The following is a 25,963-nucleotide window of genomic DNA, read 5'->3' as shown; positions in this document are numbered from 1 at the left end:
CAGTTTGCTTCACTGTGAAGTTTTTTTCAAATATGTAAACTACTCATACTTTAACAAAGAGGGCATGGAAGGAAGAGAAGTGAAAATTTTGAGCACTGTATACATGAAAAAAGTACTCAAACAAAATATGTTCCGAAAAAAAGAAAAACATAAACAAGCAGTACTATGGTGNTAAACTTCCACAAAAAATATGTTCCTTCACAAGTATTTTTTGAGTATTTTTGGANGTTTTCGTTTAATAAATACTACATAATGTTAACAGACATGGAAAAACAATGTAGGGAATTATCAAGGCTAATACCCAGCTAGCCCAATGCCGAGCGAGAGACAAAAGGGACTCCCACAGCAACACCTCGAAGGAGCGTTTTAAAATATGNGATGAATAAGCATTCCATATGGGTTATCTGCGGATGACCTGTTAAAGAAGAAACGTAATATTTTACCAAACTGCTTCACCTTCCAAGGATGGTCATAGGCCAATAACAAATTCGATATATCAAGGGCGCGTGCGTGTTTGCGGTAGAGCTTTGGAATTTGGTTGAGTGATATATGAAGACAAACCCAAACTTTCGAACCTGACACTATGGAGGTTAACGGACCTCTGATTCGGGTTCTAAAACCCCACATATATGAATTTTCAGGTTTATTCAATGCATTTTTCCCTGCTTGACGTTCAACTGACCACGAACCTGACGTGATAGAGGCTAACGGAGCTCGGATTCGCATTCAGCCTGTCGAATAACATAGGGTTTGGTTTAATATGCATACACTTTTTTTGTAAACCTGTGTAATTTTTATCAATATTCGTTTATAATTAAAACATTTTTCTTTTATATTTTACTCACTTCTTTAAGATAATTTTTCTGCGGATCATACGAACGAGAGTTCAAATAATACACAATGCAAAATGTTAGCTAAACCCTAGTTGCGCGAAACAATAAAATAAGCCCCCTTTCTTCAACGAATCAAATTCGACAATGAAAATAAAATTTATGAATTTTCTTAACATTATGTTAAATGATAACATTTTGAAAGAAAAAACTTCATAAGTATTCGTATACTTCCTATGAAGTTTTCAAATACTGCTGAATTCAATCAACATACTCAAGTGTTTTGGAAAAGCGGAACAGTGTTTTATGTAGCAGAGCACTGTTGAGTAACATTGCTCAGTTATTCAAATTTATGATGTTCTCTTTTTTTCTTCCTATCTTTTTTAGTACTCTAAAATTTATGTTCCATTTACTCATGTACACATGTGAAGAGTATTTCTGCTGGTATATTTGCAGACCTTTAATATTTATATATCCACATCCATTAAAACTCATCTGGGCCGTGCCAAATCAAGTTACCTAAAGCCTTCTAAGCGCTTTATTTGGAAATCCCGCCGCCGTAGTGTTAAAGCTAGCTGCAGCTCCTATGCCACTGTTATTTGGCATATTTCAAATACTTTTTAACGTACTACTAGTAAAGCTTTCGCGCTAAAATATGCTCCACAGCTCACAGAAAGCAGCTATTTATTTGTGGCCTGCCGCACGCTGTGTTTGCTTTGATGTTTTCATTGGTTCGTGTTTTGCTTTGAGTTGTTTTTGTTGTGCCACAAACAAACAAACAAACAAGACGCTTGATTTGTGTTTTTCTTGTTATTTACCTTCATACCTACTTGCTCTCAAGATAATTGAAGAGCCTTGCTGTTGATTTTGGCGGCTGACTTGTTGCAATTCATGACTGGTAAGCATTAAGATTTCTAATAGGAAATGAGTGAAAATTCTAATGAACGAGTTATTATCAAGTAAATATTTGTTTAATGTTCAAATCTTCATATAATTGGTTAAAAGTTCATTTGAAATTTCGCCTTATTGCTTCGACGAGGTTGCATTATTTAAAAAAAAAGGTTCTTAGTTACTTATATTGCTGCTTAATTTAATTAATTAAGCATAAAGTGACTGTGTAAACACCCTCAAAAGCCTCATTTAACACTAAACACTTAATTCTCAATGTAATTAATCGGCTGTCATCTTGATATTTCGCTTTATTCAGCGCAGAGAATCTCTGTCCAATTTACTTAAAAGCAGCTCGATTTCATCTTCATCGCGCGACTCATCTACTATCGCATTTCTTTCTTCGTCCTTTCGCTTTCTTGGCGCCTCTGCTTACACTCCACTGTCGCTGATTGGCCTTAACAAGTATGAGTTTTCAATAAATACTAGTAAACAAACAGACAGACAAAGCCAAGTTTAACATGCAAATAAATAAGCTTTTCAATTAACTTTAATACGCATTTCATTAGCGAATGACAGCTGAACGCCGAATGCTCTCTGTGCTCATTGCTGCTCTGCCATCTTCATCACATCCAGCGTCTTCTGTGCCTGTCTTTCTTTGCTATTACATTTAGATTTGCTTCGCTGCTAGCATACAAATCACATTTTTTATTTACTGTAAACACCAGCACGACCTGCCTGCCGACTGATGACACAACTGCCAACACAAGCACGCTCTCACCCACAGGCGGGGGCAAGAGCCTTGCCGACCTACAACTGACAGCAACATCTTCACTTCGTATTTGCCATTCGCGACTCGCAATCCTGTCTTCGTTTACTGCGTTTCGCAACTCCTCCTGGCGTTGTTGCGCCGACTTCGCTGTCGCTCTTTCCGCCGACAGGTGCTTTCTTAATTTCACTTTTATTTGCTCGTTTATCTTGTGCTACGCATAATTTCGTTTTGATTCATTTGCTTTTAGCCATCGGCTGTTGTCTACACACCTGCCCCATGCCTTTCATCGCATACATTGCTGACTGCCACCTTTAACACCTTAACTCGATTTGTAATTTGCCCCAAAGTATGCTTAACATTGCACAGCTAGTGTGCTTGTGTGCGTTTCTCTGTATGCCCAAGAGTGGCATTAGCAAAGGTCTGTCGTTGACATAAAAATTAGCTGAACTCTCACTTGTATTAGCTGCTCATTCATTTCGCATTCGCATTATGCATATCAGATTTTGCTGTTGGCATTCGGAGGCCTTAAATGCTTTCCGTTTTTTGTTTACCTTACACCGCTTCTAGCTCACTTTACTCTTCCTCTCCCTCTGTGTTTGGAGTGTTAGCCACCATTATGCATTTGTCTTCGGCTGCTAGCATCATAAATTTTATTTGCACCCAATACCTGAGGGGTAAACGTTGCGTTAAGCTCACATTTAGTCTCATTTATCAACCGACCAACATCTCAATTTCCTCAAACTTTACATTGCCTCATCTTGAGTCTCTTCCACTACATTTGGTCCCTTGTTGGCCGTTGGCTATGATGTTTAGGCCCTTGCTTTTACTCAATTTATATTTGTGGCTTGCAGCTATCATCAATAGCGTTCTATCTGGCGTCTATTTTGTTGTTGTTCGCCCACCTGGTATGTTGTTGTTTTTGCGTAGACTTTTCATTTACATCTTGTACGCTTCCTTACCACCCCCACTGTACATCACTGCTACGCATTTTGAATAAAAAAAAATTCAAAGGATATCCGCACATTATCTTATCTTCATTACTTGCTTCGGCTGGAACTTTTTCCATTAAAAAATATTGTGGATTTTCAGCTTCCCATTCTGCTTCAAAGTAGCATTCTAATTTCATCGCATTTACATAAGCACTTTAGCGTATTTCTTGCCTGAGGCTTTCGGGGAAAAAGAAAAACAATTAAAAAAAGATAATTACGTTTCATTGGTTTCATTCTTGCTTCTGCATAAATTCCACTTGCGGTTCCGCGCTTGATCTGCTCGTATTTGAGTTTAATTCACTTTGGATCTGGTGTCTGTGTTTGTTTTTTAAGCTTAGGGATTGTGCTTAGGAAAATAAGTGCTCCTGAGCGCTGATTTGTTGTTATATTAAAAATTACGTTTGAAGTAGATTGATGCGTTACTTTACAAACAAAACTTAATGCCATTGCGAGCATTTGATGAGCTCGAGGTGGTGGAGAGAGGGATTGTAGTAAGACATGTCGCACCCTAAATCAAAAACAGTCATAACTCAAAAATTTTCAAAATAGATTTTTTCTATAAAATCGTTCACAGACCGTATATCTAAAGCCAAAATTTCTTCTTCATCACCATCTTCTTTAAATGGCAAAATACTACCAAGACTTTGTTTATTTTTCTTGCTTCGTTTCAACAGCTTTTTGCTCTCCTGAGCATTTAGAATTTTTTGAGTTGTGACTATTTTTTGATTTAGGGTGTGATATGTAGCTTGTTTGGCAAACGAACGTCATAACTTATAAACGTCAGAAATGCGGGCAAAACAGCTTTAAAATTTTTAGTCAGAAATATTTCCAACAGTATCCGGGGCATGATTAAATACGTGTTGAACCGAAGAATTTCAAAGAACCCAGTAGATAATTTAAGGAGTTAAAAGCCCTTCCGAAAGGCCTTCCTGAGAATCAAGAGGCCTTCCACTCTACATTCCCTTCCCCTTTCTTTTTTGTAAGGAGTGGCACAAATTGAAGGGCTTCCTCTTTCGCTACCCATAGAAGGCCTTCCAGAAGGGCTTTTATACGACGTACTTCAGAAGGCCTTTTGGAGGAGTTCTTTAAAGTTGCTTCTTTAATTTATAAAAATCATACATCTTTAAAGTATTTGCTTAAGGTTTATATCAAATATGTGTTATTGTAGCTTAAAATTTTTATTGGAATTCATTTGTAATGTTAAATAATAGAGCTCTAGATACCCGGGTATCGAGCAATGCGAGTAGCTCGATACTCGCTCGAAACTCGTTCATTGCTCAACTGCTCAAATGTTTGTTCAAAATTTTCGAGTTTTTGAACAATTTTATAAACAAAAGAAAATTTGTAAATTGTATTTGTCAGCAGCTGCTTTCTAATTCATGTTAAATAAATTATATTATTAAATACCAATGTAACAATCTTTGCATTATATATCAATAATTTGAAAAATTTAAAAAGTTGCTACCAAAAATGTCAATATAATAAAAAAAACATTGCTCAAATTACTCGAAAAAACTCGAATTGCTCGAGCTCATGCTCGAAAATTTTCGAGTAATCAGCATTGAACAAGTGTGCGAGTACTCGCTGCTCATATACCCGGGCTGTTTGAAAATGTGCGAACAAAATCGAGAGCTCTATTAAATAATATAAATTTATGCATTCGCGTGAATTGTAAATGGATAAGCCCTTCTAGAAGGCATGCAAGGAAGTACTTTTTCAGCCCTTCTTGGGTAGGCCTCTTAGGATGGCTTCACTTAAGAAGACCTACCTAAATTATCTTCTGGGAAATAAAAGGTTGATGGCAGTAGGAAATACCGTTTACATAGTACCTTCCATGAGCTCAAGAATTGGTTCAGAAATTACTGAATTTTGCAGATGTGCATGCCGAAAATTGTATTAAGGATTCCATTACTTTGAATATGTTGAGAGGCTTCTTAATGTTGATTTTTTAATGTAACTGGATCTTCTTAAATTTACATTCGTTTATATCAAAGATATTAACTGTTAAACTGACCGTTCCGGCTAAAAATTGTGTAGCGAAGAACGCAGGGGATGTTTATACGCACTTCAGCTCACGAATGACACCGAATTGTGGCCAAATATTTTGGTGGAAGCCATGAGATCACACATTATGATTGCCTTAAGGAGATACTCTAATGTACATACATTAGGGCGGGTCAATTTTTTTTTTACTGTAGGCGTATGGCATAATTTTAAGTAAATTTGCAGAAAAAACCATAGGTCTAAATATAATTTGGAGTTTGCCAAATTGTGAAAATATGTTTCGGAGAAAATGTGAAAATTTTTGACTGTTGCGCCATTTGATGAAATTTTTAAGATAAAGATAAGTGCGGAAGTGGATGTCTCATACCAAAAACCCCTTAAGCATGTTTTTATACAAAATTTAAGCACTTCTTTACGGCAATACAACAAAATGCTAAGAAGCCTATTTTCGCAATTTGGCAAACTGCAAATAGATTTTAGACCCATGTTTTCTTCAGAAAATTTTCCTAGAATTACACGTAGAATCCTTGTGTGCCTTACGCGCATAGTCGAAAAAATATCCCATACACATTGATCCACCCTTACATACATACATACCTATAGGTTAGGTTAGGTTGATGTGGCAGTCGGTTCAATTTACCAACTCACTTAGACCTTTTGAAGGTCCATTGTGGTACCACTGCAGAACACGGGAACCTCGGTGACTATTCTTCAGAGAACCAATTTGAGGCTCTTATAAAGCGTAGAATCGGTTTTATTCCTACGCGTGATAGTTCCGTAAGAGAGCTNCATACATACCTATAGTCGAATCTACGTTGTTTTTAAACCTTTAAGCTTAGAATACGGATCTTAAGAAAAATCACAAGAATAATTTTTCATTATTTCTGTTGCTTGAAAAAGCACTTCGCTTTTGGTCTAATTTTTCTTAAAGAAATAAATATACGAGCATTTTTTTCTTGTAGGCTGCATACTGATTTAAGAACTTTTGATCGAAGAAAATTTCTTGTCCATTTCTTGTGCGCTATTTTATATGAATTTTTCTGAAAGCTGCAGACAGCCCTTCAGCTACAAAAAATTGTTTCTCTTTTACATTTCAAAGCACTCCTTCTTCCTTGCCAATGCTTTATTTGCAAACATAAATAAATTAATCTCTCTGTATATTTCTGCTGTCTGTCGAATTTAATTGGTTTTCTTTGCATTCGATCACTAATAGACACATACATATGTATATACACTCCATGTCAAAAAATTATAAACGCATCACATGTTAACAAGTTTTACCAATTCATTTTCATGTTATTTAATTTTAGTTATTTTTTTAGAATAATATAGTTTTTTTCTCAGTTTAAGTTTAAGAGCAATATATAAAAATAATACAAACAATTTTCAGAAAAATTTCAAACTATTTATTTAGGATTTATTAGAAGGATTTTGATTAAATTTTACTTCGAACTGGGTCTTTATTATTCTAAAATTGCAGAGCATACCCAACATCTTTATATGAAATCTAATTAAAAAGCTTGAAATTTTTTCGAAAGTTTGTTATTGTTAAAGAATAAATTTTTCTTATTAAAAAATAACTTAATTAATAATTAAATAACAAAAAACAAAAATTATTAAAATGTGCCAATATATGGAACGTTTATAACTTTGACACGAGGTGTACATAAATATACCTACATATTCTACATATACATTAGGGCAGGTTGATTTTTTTTTTTCTCAAATCGTATAGCAAAAACGTAAACTACATAAAATTCTAAGAAAATTCTCCGAAGAAACCATGTATCTAAAATAAAATCCTAATCCGCGCCTCTCGATTCGAAAATTTATATGCCTTTGCCAAAAAAATAAATATTAGAAAAATAGGTTTTTGCAACAAGAAATCGAATTTTCTGAATAAAATTGTTTAGTAAGGTAGTTCTTTTGCACTTTATATTTATTCTACACTCAAAATTTGTTTTCATTAAAAAAAATATTCACCCAAGTGATTTGGGCGGATTAGGGTTTGATTTTAGACCCATGGTTTCTTCAGAGAATTTGCTTAGAATTTAATGTAGCTTACGTTTTTGCTATACGATTTTTAATTTTTTTTCATCCATACAAATCAACCCGTCCTAATATACATACATATTTCTCTTGTTTTCTGTCTAGCTTTCTCAATTATTTGCAGCAGCAGCTGTATTTTAAAAACTTTCACCAACTTTGTTCCCCATGAAAATCACATACAAATAGTTTTGGGTGCGTTGATTTTCCTACCCTCGAAGTTGTGTTTGCGAAAATAGTGTCTCTCAATGGCTTGTCGACAGGCGGTGCGTATGAGCAACACTGCTGCAATTCATTAGGGAGTGCCAGAAACTTTTTTGTTTGTATTTTACGTTAACATCCTTGCCATATGTCAAACGAAATGTTGAAGCTGCTTTGAGTCTGTGTGTTCGTCGCTTAAGCGTTTGACAGTTATCAAAGTTTGCTTATTTATTCAAATCATAACATGCATTACAAATACATAATAGAGCTCACAATGTGTAAGGAGAGCAAGTTAAAGGTAGAGTTGGATGCAGTAAATTGTTGCCACTGCTGATGGTAAAATTAGAAATATTGCGTTGTTGTGTCATATGCTTTAAGTTGCGTACTTAGCTTTGTAAGTACAGAAACTCGGAAACAAGTGTTCACGTGCCAATTTTTAACCGACTTCAAAAAAAGGAGATGATTATCAATTCAGTTTTTTTTTTTTTTTTTTTTGAAGTGAAACTTCTTTAGCGGCGATAGGTTGGTTGGGAGTAAATTGGCAAATTCAACGAAATGGTGCAACAGAAATGGTGCAACGGCAATGGTTGGAGCTGAAACTAGTGCTTCTTGAGTGTAAGCACATCGTATTAATTTAACAAAAACTTGCTAATTAAAGGTTCAAGAATAACACTTAGAAAAAGACCAATAATAATATTATCGTGGAAATGTCTCAAAAATGCTCACACAGTGATAGTTCTTTTATGTATTTATATGAATTTGGTTGTTTCGACAACGTCTATGTATATGTACATATGTACATAGGTATATTTCGCAAAAAGCATTTCCAACAATCATAAATCGAAAACTAATAATTTTCCATAATTTAAAGTAGTAAATTAATGTCTATTTGTTTTTCGTTCCTTATTTTGCACTTGACGTACACAAATTTGGTATGTGAAAGTAGTATTACTTTTAGAAATCCGCTTGCGGCACGCTGTGCCACGTGCAACCGCCAAAACTATGCACTGCTTGCACATCGAAGACTCGGCGGTGGCAACGATGAATTCTGCCGCATTTACACTTCCGTTATGGTTTTCCGATGCCCCCTTACAAAGCAGCAGCACCATCACCGCAACCACTCTTATGTTCTACCTACTTACATACATGACCGGGCATTGCGAATTTCCTCTTGGCACAAAATGTTTTTACTTTTTGCCATTTTGGGTGCAAACAACCTCGCGCGGCTTTTGAGGACGAGCAAAAAGCTGAAAAACCACAAATGTTGAGGTTTGGCTGTATTCGTGTGTATGTAATAGCAAAAGGGAAACATTCTTCAGAAATAAAAACGACAAACAACAGAAAACATGTAGACAAAAAAAATAAAAAATGCGCCATAGCTCCAGAGCAGCGATGCGTGTTGTGCATTGCAATATGCGTGGCATGCAGCTGCCATACATAGTTGCAACCGGTGCCAAATAGCAATACATAGGTACCAGTATCAAAGCTCGCATACCCCCAGGGGAAATTAAAAACTTTTCAAATGAGTGATGACAACATTTAGTGGAAGTGTGTGCTCGGTGAAATTCCGACAATTTTTTTTTAGCGGAAGTATAGCGGGAATAGGATTAAAAAACCTCTGTGTGTGATAACTGTACTAGCTGCAATTTCAAGTATTTGTATGATGTCAACACAAGACAACTTTCTGTTTGTAACTTCTGCTGTCTTTCGCATTTTCTGCATTTCTATCGGTTGCGGTAACTTTAGCCGGTGTTATTCTGCTCGGTAAGTTCCTTTAACTAAGAAGTGCGAAATACTTCAATGCAAAGCTGTAAGAAGTTCAAAATAAAAGCACATAAACATTAAAAGCAAAAAACGTTGAATGTTTATTTTCACGTAGTTTTTGTCTTCTTCAATGCTTGCAGTTTGTCTAAGCTGTTCAGCCTACTTAGTAGCATACTTATGTACTTGCGTTCTCTCTAAACCGCAATCGCCTTAGCCAGGAATGGCGACCATCGCTGTCAACATTTTGTGCTGCCCTATTCTTACTTTCGATATTCAGAGTTTAATGGATTTGTTGCGCCGCAGTGACCACTTTTAACACCAGCTGACACTAGCTTTTACGTTTTTTCTTTACTTGCGGCATTCAGCTCTGATGTGTGCTGTAGCTGTGGAAGAAATGCAATGAATTGCTTTTTGCGCCATTTACTAAACCAAAGGTTTTTTTGGTATAAAAACAATTAACAATTTGTTACAAATTTTGTATTATATGTGTGTCTGACAAATGCCGAACGCTAATAAAAACCTGGAGTGGATAGTTTGTTGCTTCTAGAGTGGAAAAACATCAAGAAATTTTCCCCAAATCCTAGCGCTTAGTAAAAATCTCTGTTCAACCACTTTTGCTGTTCAAAGGTAATGCGAATCCACTAGGCATAGCGACAAGGAAACATCGCTCTTCTCTTAAAAAAGGCTCCACTATTTTAACTAACTCTACCAGTCAGACCTTGACTTTTAGATTTGCAATGAACGTTAACTTTTAATCTGTACCTATATTTTCTCCTTTGAGCTAATTTTTCGAAAATGTATACGGAAACAAATGGTCGATTAAAAATTGGTACAAAATTCGTATTTAGTGACCAATAACAAAAAACTGTGGAGAGTATAACCATGAGACTATGAGTGTTAATATATTCTTGTATATCGACGGTTGAGTAGTAGATCGATCTAGCTCGGCCGCCAGTTCGAAAGCGCGCTATCTCAGAAATTTTTCCAAGAACGCCCTATTTAAGAATTTGGCTGAAGAACGCACTATTTGAGAATTCGGTTTAAAAACGCCATATTATAGGGTGATTTTTAATCAAATTCCGAGAAAGAGCGTTTTCAAACCGGCTACCGCGATAGGTCGATCTTCTACTCAGCCTACGATATGGTTGTGGAATATGCGAAAGCACTCGAAACTTGAATGTAACATTCTATTATTTCTATTTGCCAATTCTTCTTCGTGTATAATAAATAATTTATCAATTAGGCCGAGCTCTGGGCAGTTTGGAGGATTAGCATTTTTCGGTGCAATATGGACTCTTTGTTCTTCGTACCAGAGACCGTAACAGTTACAACTTTTATTAAAAAAATCGCTCTTTAACTATTATTTTTTGACTTTTATTTAATTACTCTTTAAATAACCTTTATTTCTGACTTTTATTTTATAAATCAAAAATAACGATTATTTTTGATTTTTATATAAATAATCTGCAAATGACAGTTATTTTTGATTTTTAAATTATATGCCATAGATAACAGTTATCGAAGAATTTTATTTATAAAAGTTATAAATAAAAATCAGTCACTGAGTTTTATTTTTTAAATCATACTTATAAAGGTCATTTTTCAAGTTGTAGTAAACTTTTGTTTCCCAACACCTTTTTAGCTGCGAAAAATGTTAATGACTTTTACACGAATGATTTTAAAAATAAAAGTCGGAGACTGGTTTATATTGATGACTTTTAAAAGTAAAAGTCACTGACTGATTTTTATTGATGACTTTTATAAATAAAAGTTTTCAATAACTATTATCTAAGACATATAATATAAAAATCAAAAATAATGGTTATTTTGGATTTATAATAAAAAAATTAAAAATAGTTGTTATTTTTTTCATTTTGCATAAAAATTGCAAATAAAAATTTATTTTCAAATTTGAGTCTCGGTGAAAAAAGAAATCGATTGGTATGTATCACTTAGTTGTAGAACATTTCTTTCATAGTGAATTTTTCCATGACAGTTTTCATCAATAACTGTTATGTTCGGTCCCTGCTTCGTACCATTTTATCGCGAATTTACAATAATTTCAAGTTGCTAAACCTGGCTAAAATAAAGCAGGGTCTTTTTGAAACTTTATCATTGGCAAAACTCGTTTATACAAGCATTCTTCCCTGAAAATTTGTTGCTTGACCGTACGTGCCTGCTGTACCAGTTGTGACGAAAATCTTAGCTTTTCAATTCGCATTTACAAATCGGTTTGCGGGAACGAGTTTTGGCTGATGTGTTCTGGTTGTAATTCCTATTTGGTATAAAAAGAACATTATATGTATGATTGGGCGCCTTTCCCCCTCCGAACTTGGATTGCATTTCTTCAAAGGGCACTAAACACGTATTTAGCCTTTTATTGTAAAACAAATCCTTTCCTCAGGCCGCTTCCACCTTTTCAGAGTTTAACTCGGATTTTCTTCTTTGCGCACAATTAATTGAAGAATAGCCTTCTTTATTGAGCTAATTTTTCACGTTTACACAATCATGTAAAACAAAGGCTACTCTAGCGAAGCGCGCACTGGTTGCATTTTTAACCGACTTCCAAAAAGGAGAAGGTTATCAGTTCGTCGGAATATTTTTATACCCGAGCGCACTTGTGCTTTTCGGAAAGGTGAAAAAACACATATTTAATATTTGCGCCGGGTATTTAATGTTCGGCTCCGCCCGAACTTAGACTTTCTTACTTGTTTTATTTTTATTTTTTTTACCGCATAACTTTGGACCATGTCGACCGATTTCGATAATTCTTTTTGCATCGGAAAGGTAGTGTCCCATACTAATCTGGTTAAGATCCGATCAGTGGATCATGAGATATATTTATATATATATATATATATTTTTTTTTTATATGAGAGTTGAAGTCGTTTTTTTTTTGCCACACTTGAGTGGAGATTAAAACTTCTCAACCGTGAACCAGAAGAAACGAAGCAAGTTTTTGTTCTTTCTGCGAGCCTTTTACTATTTAGCTTAATCGCGAGGATTTATTTGAAAATCGCACACGAATGCAATTCCTGCGAGTATTGAATTTTTGGCTCGCGAGTTTATTATAACATCGAGTCTGGTCAGGTACTTATTTGTTATACTGAATTTACCACGTAAATACCTGTATTTTTACGCATAACTACCTGCATACAACTGCATGAATGCACTGCTGTCTTCAACATTAATTATTTTATATGCAGATGTATCAGCGGAATCAACTTATGTCTGAAGCTCTTGTAGTCGTTGCATATTAAATTATGTTTGAATGTTCTCTGCTCCTTTCGTTTATCTTAAACCACCAGCAAATACCATTAATTTGTGGGTGTTGTTGTGCCTACATCGTATTTACATGCTAATGCGCTCACGTACGTAATTTTCCTAGTGAAACCTAAGGGCCTAAGTACGCATGCGTATGCTTTTACACCCATTGACGTTGATTACATATGTATGTACTACGTATGTGCCTCGATTAGCACAATCATGCTGGCAGGAAGCAAATAAGCTGTCAAATCCTACAGAGTTCTTGTGCAACTTCGTTTGAAAAGAAAAATATTCTTCGTTTCTATTACCTATTTGCTTAGATAAAAATTGTGTTTCTGCTCTTTTGTTGTTTTCGTGGTTGTGATTGTTGCTGTTGTTGTTGGTTGTGGTTTTACAAAATATGTTGTCAAGTTTGATTGATTATAAGTCAGATAAGTTAGATTCCCATCTAAATACCTGCCTACCCTGCAGAGAAATAAGTTTGCCCGAATTTTAGCGTGGTCCTTAAAAATATCGATTTCTTATGCCTCATCCGTTTATTTTATTCTACGTAAAAATTTAATACTTCCACCACATTTTCAAAATTTTAGACACATTTTTATATCAACGAAATTTTCCAAATTTGAAGAAAATTTTTAGGGGCCGTGGGTTTGAAAAAATTATTTTTTAATCGCAAAAATACGGGAAAATTTCCACTTGAAAAAGGATAAATTTGATATATTATTGACACTTATTCATATAAATTCATAAACTCTTAAGTTACAGCTGCGCAAAGTCAAATTTTTGCCTTTAAAAAAGATTATTATTTCGAACCCTGCTTGCGCCCCTAAGCTTCTTTTTTTAATTTTGAAACTTTCGTGGATGTCTTTTGGGTGGGTGTATTTTCACCTTTATTATCATTAACATCACGATTGCCGTTACCATAAGCAGACCACCAAACGTTACCATTATCACTTGCCATAAATATTTCCTTTCGCTGTTGCTTTCACCATCACATTACCATTATAATAACAATTACCATTACTTTCACCATTACTATTACTTCTTCAATTATTTATTACCGGTCCCATTACCATTTCCAATATTAGCATACTTTTCAGAATCCATAATATTCGCCGTTGCAATTGGTAAGCTCCAACAAAATTTTTCCACTTTGTCTTGATTTTCCGGCAGGGTAATCCTTAATATATACGTACATACTTATATCCGTGTATATCCAAATATGTGCCAACAAATTATTGTCGTGTAAAGCCGCCCCTAAGAGTTGCTAACTTATTCCGTTGAAATCTTCCTAAATTTAAACAGAAAATAACTTTCATCCGACTCAACAGCAGCTGCGATTTTATCACAGCAAATCTGTAATTTGTTTCATTATTTTAGGTATTCGAAGGTTTTCAGTGCGTCGCAAACTTAACTGCTGAGAGTGGCGTTAACATAAAATTTAGATAAATAAGTTATCGATAAAATGAAATCTTCTTCCATATAGCTACAGTAAAATTCTTTTTTCTCTCACTTGTATACAAATATGTAGTATTATGTAATACTATATTTTTTCTAAATTCTTTTTATTTCGGTAACCAGCTGCATACATATCTAACTGTCCATTTAGGATGCATTTCGCGTAATTGAAAAAAATTCCGAAAATTTCAGCAAAAACACAAAAAATAGTCCATCCCCCAAGCGATTACTTGCTACTCGCAATCGCGTAACTGGCAGCCAGCTGCNACTGTCCATTTAGGATGCATTTCGCGTAATTGAAAAAAATTCCGAAAATTGCAGCAAAAACACAAAAAATAGTCCATCCCCCAAGCGATTACTTGCTACTCGCAATCGCGTAACTGGCAGCCAGCTGTTGCGTACTGCTGCTTTGAAATTAACTAATTAGGCGTGGACTTCTCTGTGTCTATGCAAATTTCCCTTGCTACAATTTCAATTCAGAATCGTTCAATCACTCTGATGCCACTCAAAAAGTGTTTATCCCTTTCATTGCACTCGCATCCTTTGGCCATTTTTAAGTAAGCGCATTATTAACGCTTTCTCTCATTCTATTCCTCAATTTCCTTTACAGCTTTGCTCAATGAGGCATTCGCTTTTAATGTTAAGTAGTTTTTCGCATTTTTTTTCCTTTCACTTCATATTTTTCCTTCTTGCTCGATACTTAAAACTTCGCAGTTGGTAAGCTTGTAAAAAGTTTGCGTATTAAGTGCAAATAACACTTTTCAGCAATTTCGTCCCTCATTCAGCTGAATATTTAAGTTTTTTTTTATCGCAAATGCTTTTCAATCGACACTTTTTTCCTCAAGTATGTATCGGGTGTAGTTGCACGGAAAGTGCCAAGTAATTTAGTAAATTGAATTTCGTTTCGGTTTTGCGGCAGTAAATTCATTTTAAAATGGCTTCTGCGTGAGACAGCGACATGGGGCGATGATGAGAAGATTTGAAAAATAAATTAAAGATGNAGACAGCGACATGGGGCGATGATGAGAAGATTTGAAAAATAAATTAAAGAGGAAAAAAAAACAAGTATGTAAATAAAAATAAATGCCTCACGACCACTATGATGTGTTAATAAGTTGACTGCCATACATATGTATGTTGGGGCCGAGAATTAGCTTGAAGTGAAAAATCGGGAAAAATTACCAAAAATCCATGCGATTTTGTAGCAACTTCAAACTTGCACTTTGTTATACTAAAATTGAATGGGCTATGAAACTGCATACTAAATTTTTTTTCTAAAAAATCTGAATAGAAAGTTGCAAATTAGTATGCAAATGNAAAAACAAGTATGTAAATAAAAATAAATGCCTCACGACCACTATGATGTGCTAATAAGTTGACTGCCATACATATGTATGTTGGGGCCGAGAATTAGCTTGAAGTGAAAAATCGGGAAAAATTACCAAAAATCAATGCGATTTGTAGCAACTTGAAACTTGCACTTTGTTATACTAAAATTGAATGGGCTATGAAACTGCATACTAAATTTTTTTTCTAAAAAATCTGAATAGAAAGTTGCAAATTAGTATGCAAATGTATTGAATTTTCCTGAGTTTTACACAAAGATAAGATATTTTATTCACTGTGCGAATACTTTTGTTCGTCACTGTATGTATGTATGTACATATGTATGTAGCTTGGTTTTAATTTTATTTTCTGTATGTAGCGTTAATTAATTTTCCAGAAATATTGTGTCGGGATTTTCAGTAAAACGTGACAATTGAACGCACTTTGATAAAAACAGCACAGCAAGCCCTCACAGCGTGCCTGATGCGATTTTTTTTTTTACATTTATCTGTATGTTNAAAAACAGCACAGCAAGCCCTCACAGCGTGCCTGATGCGATTTTTTTTTTACATTTATCTGTATGTTTTTTTTTGCATAAAATAAAACTAAAAGCAAAGTATGTAAGAAGTAAATGCAAAAGGTAAAAGAATTAAAAAGAAAAACATTAATAAGCTCGCCAAAGCGCAAGCACAGAAACTTGCAGTACTTAGTTTCAATTTGGTCCTTCATAAATACACTGTACGCTGACGTTTTACTTGGCATCAACTTACACCACCAACTAACTAATACCACTGGCATTGCTTTGTTTATTTGATTTGTTGTTGTTTTTTTTGCAGCTTTACTGCTTTTGAGCTTAAGTTAATCACGCTGGCGATTTCTTGCCATCAGCTCACAACATTTTCTGCATTTTTTGTCGCTGGCCTAACTCCTCTGGTATTTTGCCGGCTTTGCGGCGTGTTTTTCTGGCGCAAGTGTTGGAGTGTACTGCTTACCAGCTGTTTAAGTTTACTTTATTGCACGATTATGTTTTGCAAAGTATTTGTGTTTTTCTCGTTGAGGTATTTGGTGTGCTTTTTCATTAGTAATTGTTGCTGGTGTTCTTAGTTTTATATATATATATATTTTTTTTTTAATTCAATGCTTAACACATACACTCAGTTCCATAACTATGCTACCACTTGAAATTTTTCAGATAAACTTCAGGGTAACCCAATCCAGGTGAAAATAACAACAATTAAGAAGCAATAGAGATATTTTCTTTTAATTTATGGCTGTTTTTACAACTACAAAACGAAGATATATACAAAAAACTATATATATTGGACTTCTTACCATTTTAGCATTCTGGGGTTAAGTAGCACCAAAATATTATCTTTTCGAGAATTGTGTAAAATTTTAATAAACTTTGATATGAGGTAGCAAACTAGTATTACTTTTTATAATTTAAATTAAAGAAAACTTATCAGCAATCAAATGCAAAGTTGATCAGACTGGTAAAATTTAAAACGAAAAATTTCCCGAACGAAACTGCAACCGGATATTAACTAATAATTGTAAAAACCTTTAAAAAATTTGACAAGAATGTTAGACTGCAATATAGCGAGAAATGTCGCTTAACTTAATCAGCTGACCACAAGGGTATTTAAAATATGACCGAGATCGGACTACAAATACAGTTTTTAATAATGACTCGATCACAGCGCCACCTCTTGGGGTTTTATCTCCACAACATTTTTTCATTGGGCAAAAACAAACACAACTAAAAAAGTCTACTTAAATCGGACAATTCGTTCTCGAGTTTGGGGCGGTCATACATTTTACGCAACTTAGTTATATATATATATATATATATAGAGATAAACCGCGCAACAACCTCGGTATAAAAGTCATCTGTGCTTTCCTTGAAACTTGCACTTTATTACTCTAAAATTGAACGGGTTATAAAACGGCATACTCAAAACTAAAAATAATTTTTTTTTAAGTTAGAAATTTTTGATGAAAATTTCTTGAATTATTATAAATTTTCCGACTCTCAAGGATTGACATAACTTTTGTTATAGAATATGCTACAGTTTTATAAAAAAGTAATGATTATTAAATAAACAAGAGGAAAACTGTCAATGCTATGCATCAAAAGAGGGGGCTATTCAAGTGACGTGCACTGTAATTGTGAAATAAGAATGTATGCAGTCTTCTACACAGCTGTGAAAATTACACCGACGAATTAAAATAAATACCTCTATTGGTTAGTAATGGAACCGAGTGTATGCCGCGACTAAACCCGCATTTTATATTTTGTTAATGCATTGCTAGATGTAGTTAGCAAATTTTGTGCAAAAGACTTGTGCACCCTGAATCAAATTTCACTGTACACTGCGTGCCAAGCACTCATGCTTATTTCTTAATTGCTCAGCGCGCAAATAAATTTGAACTTGCACTCTGCAGAAATCTGAAAGTAATTGTACCACTTTAGCTAATTCTTCAGCAGATTTCACAGTTTGCTAGTGAAATACTATTGCTAAGCTCTGCAAGGAGTAAAGAAAATTTCTTTAAGTTGTAGTGGGTACTTCTTGCCGTCATTGTGCGTATAATTTATTGTTGTGATTTTTGTTTTTTCCCAACCGATATCACCTTGTATAAACTCGCCTTGGACCTACAGTTTTATGCTGACTCTTTTTGATTTTTTATTTTTTTTGTATGGCACAGGTACACTCGGCAGTTTGTCATTGCCTGCCGAGGTGACAGCTTTTGGAAAAAGCTTTTTTTGATTCTGATCTGAACCTAGGTTCTAATGTATGTTAATACGCACCTCTACTACGCATTCGGCAGCTACAAAGCTGAGGAATCTTCAACAAAAAGAAACTAAGCGTAGTAATTCTGCCATACTATGTACTTCTTTGAAATTTCAATACACATGTTGCTATGGGCTTGTGAAAGGTTTCCTAGAAAGTTTTGCTATTGTATGTAGTACTACATATGTACTTTTCTGAAATTATGACATAAAGCTCTTAGCAAGTTTTTTTTTCTGAAAACTCCTCATCAATTAAGACACGCATATCCAAATGTTTCATTAAACTAGCATTTGCATGCAAGCTGCTCTTTTACGTTCATGAGTAAATCTACCTTCCTCTGGATGAAATAGCAAACCAACATTTTGGCCATTTAATAAACTAAACGAACGATGCATGTATGCATGTACATATAAGCTGCTGCAATCAAAAGGCATTCCAAGAAATTTATTTACGATTTGTCAGGCATTGAAAATGAATGAATGTTGTTACCACAGCTGAGAGAAATTAAATTGCTGCTTGCTGCGTAAAACAAAATATTTTATGGAATTGATGGTAGTCATAACGAGTCACAGGGACACTTTACACAAATTGGTTCTTGCACTGGTATAGACAAGCTCCTAAGTATTTTGTTTGTATAATTGCTTACAGTACTACTCGCATTGTGTATAACAATTTCCACTCTGGCATACATTTCCCACACAAATATTCTAACTATTCTTGCATAATCAATTAAAATTTAGAAAAATTAGTTTAACTGATGTTTGTTCGAAAAATCTTGAAAACTTATTTACGAAATAATTTACTGCGACGTTCGTTATTAGTATAAGAGAAAACCGGTTTATCGCTTAAGCGCATCTGGCAAGTGATGCTGGAAAATCATGGAAATGATTCTGAAATTTCCGCGCAATTAATCAAAGGCTTTTTGACCTTTGACAGGACTTAATTAACTCTAATTTCGGCATAACGGCAATTTCTTGTTCCTGAGCTGATACTTGAGCTTCAAATAAGACTTTAAGCCCAGTTTTTGGCCATTTGTTGAACATTTGAAAACGCATTCGTATGTCTACCTGTAGCTGAACGTGCAGAGATGCTGCTTGTTATTTGTTGGCTTTCGAAGGTCTGGGTTCGAAAACGATCAAATGTCGAAGAAAATTGGTTCTAGTTCAGCAATAAAGGGCAAATTTACAGAGCGACTGTAGCTGGATGTGCAGAGATGCTTGCTGTTATTTGCTAACCGAAGGTCAGGAATCCCGTCATAACAAAAGTTTTTGTTTTGTGTCTCCGAATTATGAAAAAGCATCTGTGAAGTGCAGAACATAGTAAACGATTCAAACGAAAAAGTCATCAAACAAAAATTGGTGTAGTGTAAAGGAAAGCATGGTTAATATTACCAAATCATTGTTGAAATTATCAACCAAGGGATTGTTAATATTAAAAAAGAAATCACTTTCCTTTTTCCTTTTCAAGTTTGTGGTTGATTTTTTCTGAGTGGGGTTTTTTTTTGTAAATTTATCACAATTTGCAACATTATTCCGGTCTCTTCATTATGATCACAATTGTAACCGTTTAATCGTTATCGGAAAAAGAAACCACTAAAAAAATTATCTCAAATAAATTGCGTATTTTACTACTTTTACATTCGCCATTCAACGCGATGGCGCTCGCCAATAAACAGAAACCGCTCACAAAATTTTGGCAGTCATTTGTGCATTTAACATGCTAGTAAAGTCCTCCTTATGGTGGCTTAAAACAAACATCCGTGAATTCCAAAGCCATAGCGTCTCTGTATACATACATATGTACTTATGTATGCGTAATTGTAGCTGTTCATTCACAAATATGTACCTACTACACAATGAAATCGCACTAATCACAGTGCATTTAGCAATGAGTTACTAGTGGCAAAACAAGTCATGGTACTTGATTCATGCAAATAACCCAATTTTCCGCACTTACGATTAATGACGATGTACATCTACTCTAGTTGGCATTCAAATCCACTCGCAAGAGCGGATATTTGTTTTATGATGAGTGCAAAATCTCTCCGCCTGCGACTGTAATTCCACATGTGTACTATTTGCCTGCATACGTACGTAAAATGTGCGTAGTGCATCTCTATTTGCTGCTCCTATAATCCACCAATACATGCCCACAGAGATTACTCACGCTTTTGCATTCGTTTTCGATTATTGCCTTTGTAAATTAAAATTCGATTTGCTGCATGCTAATTCCAACATCGTCATTGATAGCTCAGCTGCGCCACACAAGGACGGCTCACTACCCCATATACCTACGCATGCAAGAGTGCAAGGAAGAAAGTAACGACGAAAATACATCATTTGAGTTAAATAGCAAGTGAAAATTCGTGTGAACTCTTACCGTGGGATTCAGTAATTCAGTCTCATCTCAAGTCACTAAATTTGAGATTAGCTATTAGTGACTTGAGACGATTTGGGTATTCAGAAGGAGAGAGTCACAAAAACTTCACCAAAAATGTGTGGTGAAAGCAAACACAAACAATCAACTGATAGTGTTTATGTATGCCTTTTGCCCGCGCCGTTCAAAGAGTCGCAATGACCGAGTTGTCAAAGCATTAGGCTGGCAGCCGATAGGGTCCGGGTTCAAGTCCTCCTCGGCCGTAGAGGATTTTTTATTTTTATTTTGTAATTAGTATTGTTTAATTTTTTTTATTAGTTTTATTTTTTTAACAATCTTAAGATTTTAATGTTTTAAAAACAAAAAAATTAATTTTTTTTCAATACATTTGTATGATATTAAAGCATATTGGTTTATTTCCTAATGAAATTCTTGTTGAACAAATTTCCTCGCTTCATTTTCGCGTTTTTTTTTAATTAAATGGAAAGAAATAAGCTTTTCCTCCATACTTCTATTTTTGTGGCCGGCTATTGGCCAGCTGACAAATTAGTGACTTATTTTTGAGACTAGAGACGTGAGACAGGGTACTGAATACCAAATAGTCTCAAAATCCAAGTTCACCACCAAAAGTCACTATTTGTGACTAGAGACCGCTTACTGAATGCCAGGGTTAGAATTGCTTTGTGAGCCGATTAGTTCACTTACTCTAGGAGACTAAGAATTTTCAGCAGTTTAGCTGCAGGCTGGTTGTTGTGTATTTTTAAATTCATTAACACAGCTTTTTCATGTTCTGTACACATGTATGTATGTATGTATGTATGTATGTATGCACATACATAAATTTACCTCTCATCTTAAAAGCCTTCATATTTCTTTCCATATACCTACAATGTGCATAAATCTAATGGTTTTATCTTTTCTTCCACAGATATTATACATGGCAAACTTTTCCAAAACAATCGTTTTCTGGAAATTGATTATGCGCAAGGACGTGACATTCCCCCTGGCTATACCAGCAAAATCGCTCAAACTCTGCAACAGTGGGTGGATTCGTGTAACACCATTTCCAATTGCATTGATGTGCAAATAACTCGTGCCAACTTTGAGAAGGCTAAGAGCTTGAAAAACAAGGAGCATATTGAACAAGAGGTGAGAAAACGAACACACACACACACACACACACACATTGAACACATGACCCGCGTGTCATCGGCGGTGAACTCTCAAATTTAGATTACTGTTCGCTTTACGCGAACGTCGTGAATATTTAACCCCTAGCGTTGTGTATTTCCACGGCGTCTGCAATGTAAATTATTTTTTATATTTTTCCGAAATTATTTGCCAAATCTTTTAGTTTTATTTTAATTTGTTTATGTAAACAAATCTCTCGCCACATAGAATTATGCATTCAGTCGCACAAACAAGTCCAATAATTCTATTGTTTTTTTGCGCTTCATTTACTCACACTCCTCACTTTTGGTTTTACCTTCTTCTTGTTGTTTTATTTGCAGATAATTAATTTGAAGAAAGTTTTGAAGACCCAAATCACCGAAAACGATGATTCCATGCAAGTCGATACCCGCGAGTCATCCAGCATGGATGTCCGCAGGAAGCCGTTCAAGACGAAAAGTTCACGTCTCCATCATGCCCCAGTGGGTAAGTTGACAGGCGTGGCCTCGTCCTCCGCGGACGTTGCCAGCAATGTGGCCAGTGGAAGTGGTGGTTCTTTAGGCGTAGGAGCCATCGGTGGCGTCACAAGTGTTACTATGGCAGCGGCAAACACCACCACATCGTGGCTAAAATCATTCACGCAGTCTTTTGAGAAGGAATAGGTGGTGGCTAGCAGCAAATGAGGAGGGAAGCAGAGGCTACTTGCCTATGCCGTCAAAATCAAGTTCGTAACAACTAAACATATTTTCGTATACACGTGAAGCGTCGTCGTCCTTAATTCATTTATATGAAACAACAGCTACGTTTAATGGCTTGCCAAGTGTGCTTTCGAGATGACTAGACAACTTGAAGTGCACATGGACATAGAAAACAACCGCGGCGACGACTGCAACGCTGGCAGGACAGCAGCACGTCACACAATTTCATTTAATTAAGCAGCTTCATTTTCATTATTTTGACTGTAGATACTTTTTAATTGTTTTCGTAGGCGTGCGCTGATTACTACCATTTTCAGTTTTATCTTCATTTCCCTATTTTGCTCTTGGTTGGCTTCCTACACTTCATGTTTTCATTACGTAAGGTTCATGATATTTAATTGCAGTACGTTTTTTTTAGTTTTGAAATTAATAGCTGCTATTCGGTATCGTCAAGCGCTAATTTACATAAATCATTGTTATCTATGCGTGGCGGTTAATTGAAAAAAAAACCATAGATACCATTTGCATACATATGTACATACACTTATTTAGCTTTATCATTCGCTCTTCAATCAACTGCATTATTATGTAATTTACCTTTTTCTTTTATTTACTTTTCGGTTTTGCACATCATTCACGACTAATAAAAAAAAAAAACATCTATCTACCTACCACAAAATGCAGACACGCAGCTGTACGGAGCCAATCATCGTCCGTTCCCAGCGAAAAAGCCTGAAGTTCCATCTGGTAGCATGAACTATTTGAATTAACGATCAACTCCTGAAATTGTGTAGTCCGCTGTTCAATTCATCAGTACAGAATTTTATAGTTAAACGCAGAATATGTGTCAAAACTCTATTATCTTCAGAGTTTTTGTTAATACAGTCCAGTCATTCGAGAGATCATATCTACCAGTTTATGTACTCAACTTCATTAAATTGCTGCGCCATTACATCTTTGTTTAACTCTCTTTAAAAATAATGCATAATATTCAAAACATGAAGATTCAAAACATTTGTCAAAATAAAATGAAAAAATAATAAAATCTTTCTATAAATATGAAATGGACACAAGAAATCAAAACGTATTCATTAGGAAACACGAGGTAAGTAGATATGTTGTATAAGCTTGTTGTAGTAGCAACTTATCTCTGTCTAAATCCGCTGATATCTTAGTCGTTAGCGTCAAGCTGAGCTGACCGTAGCCTCTGGAAACGGGGCATACGCTGAAGGACTTACATAAGTGAGGAGAAAACACCACCCTATAGGATTCTGTTGTGTTCTTTTTGGCTCGATGTTCGCCAAAGTTAATCACACACAGGTTTTGAAATTAAAATTTGATCCTAAACAAATTGAGATTAGCGATATCTAGTACTGAAAATTAAAAACAAAATCGTGGTATAAAGCTCAATAACACTGTTGAAATAAATATTAATGCGCTACAATAACAATGACAAAGTAAAAAAGCAGTTTTCTTGCACAAAAAAAATGCTACAAACTGGAAAAAGCAATGAAAATGTATCAGATAGGCAACATAAAAACACGATTTTGTTTTCGTTATTATACAAAATGATATTTGCATAAAACGAGCCACAATTTATTCAATTCACTTAAGGCAGTCATAAGTTATCGTAAATTTTTTTTTGTTGTTTTTGAAAATTTCCCACGTCGTTCATTCACACGTCTCAAATATCAATTGCATTCAATTTCGATTGCTTTCTAAGTTATTAAACTGCTCAGTAGTATTTCGCAGAATAGGCGCCTGTATTATCCGCGTGATAAACGCCACTACCGTCTGGATGGTAGACACCTTGTGCCTCTAAAAATATCAAATAGAATACAAAAGCAATCAAATTTTTAAATGATATCAGTTGCCTTCAAATTCAAATCAGACGCCACTGGTTTTCTGGCACACTTTCCCCCACAACCACTAAGCAACAATATATTCGTGCTACTAGCAATTTTTATTACCTTGCGATGAATCATAATTGCCGTTGTTGTCTGGCACCCATGCTCCACTATTGTCCGCCACATAGCGCCACTTCAGATCATCGTGATAGACACCCAAACCATCGGGCGACCACCTGCCTTCCTCGCCGGTCGGGTGATAATAACCAGTGTTATCTGGCACATATTGCCCAGCATTGCCGGCCACATAAATGCCTCTTAAATCAGGCGTGTATAAGCCTTCCTCCTCGCTGTCATTGATCGTCCTTGTCGGCCTGATACTACGCTCACCACAGTTAATTTCCACGACCAACACTAACAGGAGCAATAGCAGCACAGAGCTCGTCTATAAAATTAAGTTGCATGAGCACAATTCACTGACATGAGAACAACGGATTCGTATTGTAATAATCACCATTTTCAAATATCCCTGCATTGTATGTGGATGCGCGTGTGAGTGTGTATTTCGCTTGTTTGCCTTTTGATTTGTTTGACTTGGATATTGCTCACGGCGTTTATTTGATTTGTCTACTAAAGCCTTCAAACAATGCAGCTTAGGCTTTTATACCTGGAATAAAACGTGAGTGTGCGAGAACTTGTGCGAGCACTTGTGCGAGTTCATATTTACGGGAGTAAATAATTTAAGGTTCGTCCTATTCGGGAAAAAACAACAGTAAATAAAAAACGAAACTAACCTGTTATTTATAAGCCCATAAAAAAACTTACCATTTCAAACGAAAGGGATGCAAAAAAGCTACAACAGGGTTTCTAAAAACAAAATTCTTCAGTTGTATTTGCAAAAAAATTAGTTTTTGAGAATTTCACACGAGTAATTTTGCTTACCTAAACTGGCGCTCACACGATTAGCACTCAAAAACTCCCCACCATTCATTGGTAGCAGAGCATAAAGTTGTAATTTTTTTAACCCTTAGAGGCAATGGCAGTGTCAATTATGCCATATAATTTTTAATTTTTTATATTTTAAGGTAAAAGTGGATATTAAGCGAGGTCAACAATTTAAGAGAACTGCAGTAGATATTCAAAAAAACGCGGAAGTTTTCGGATATTTGCGGCGTATTTTAAGCGGAGATAGTCGACTGCCTATCGTCGCCTGGGTAAAAGATTGTCGTATGTTACGCACGTACGTATGACGCTTACGATAATCTTTTACCCAGGCGACGCTATGTATCAGCGAAACGTCGATTAAAAGCGTAAATATCTACCCTGGCAGCCAAACGGCAATCTAATTTCTTAGAGTTGCTTATGGTGCGATCGAAACTGATCGAGGAATGCTTGACTTCACTCCCGGTCGCCTTGGATTACTTTCAAATCAAGCTGCTTTGGATTCCAGGACACAATGATACTGCTTGAAATTATATAGCCGAATTATATAGCTGACGGATTGGTTAGTCACGGCACCCTTAGCCTGCGGTCCA

The 25,963-nt window shown here is 35.4% G+C and overlaps 2 protein-coding genes across 5 annotated transcripts in view; one reads left to right on the top strand and one right to left on the bottom strand.

The window, feature by feature from the left end:
- Positions 1–23,360, top strand: part of CSN7 (COP9 signalosome subunit 7) — a 28,207-nt gene extending 4,847 nt beyond the window's left edge. Inside the window, exons 3-5 of one of the 4 annotated variants that reach the window (XR_001847503.1) lie at positions 21,642–21,862; positions 22,225–22,607; positions 23,266–23,360. Coding sequence is in view for 3 of the 4 variants with exons in the window: in XM_017615754.1 (XP_017471243.1) it covers positions 21,642–21,862; positions 22,225–22,545 (542 nt within the window). In the remaining variant the exon portion in view is untranslated. Of the gene's footprint in view, positions 1–21,641; positions 21,863–22,224; positions 23,091–23,265 lie in introns of those variants that run through there. The other 3 variants (XM_017615755.1, XM_017615757.1, XM_017615754.1) reach the window with 3 other exon arrangements.
- A 783-nt stretch (positions 23,361–24,143) lies between these two features.
- On the bottom strand, positions 24,144–25,106 carry LOC108362673 (uncharacterized). Its single transcript, XM_017615759.1, has 3 exons — positions 24,943–25,106; positions 24,552–24,873; positions 24,144–24,399 (listed from the first exon to the last, which is right to left on the bottom strand). The coding sequence occupies exons 1-3, from the start codon at positions 24,961–24,963 to the stop codon at positions 24,317–24,319; spliced, it is 426 nt and encodes a 141-aa protein (XP_017471248.1). The 5' UTR covers positions 24,964–25,106; the 3' UTR covers positions 24,144–24,316.
- Positions 25,107–25,963: the final 857 nt, after the last annotated feature.

This window comes from Rhagoletis zephyria, unplaced genomic scaffold (assembly GCF_001687245.7).
Source record: "Rhagoletis zephyria isolate East Lansing unplaced genomic scaffold, Rhagoletis_zephyria_1.1 Rzeph_scaffold_01064, whole genome shotgun sequence".
NCBI lineage: Eukaryota > Metazoa > Arthropoda > Insecta > Diptera > Tephritidae > Rhagoletis > Rhagoletis zephyria.
The sequence above is the reverse complement of the archived record's forward strand: the minus strand, read 5'-3'. Positions and strand labels throughout refer to the sequence as shown.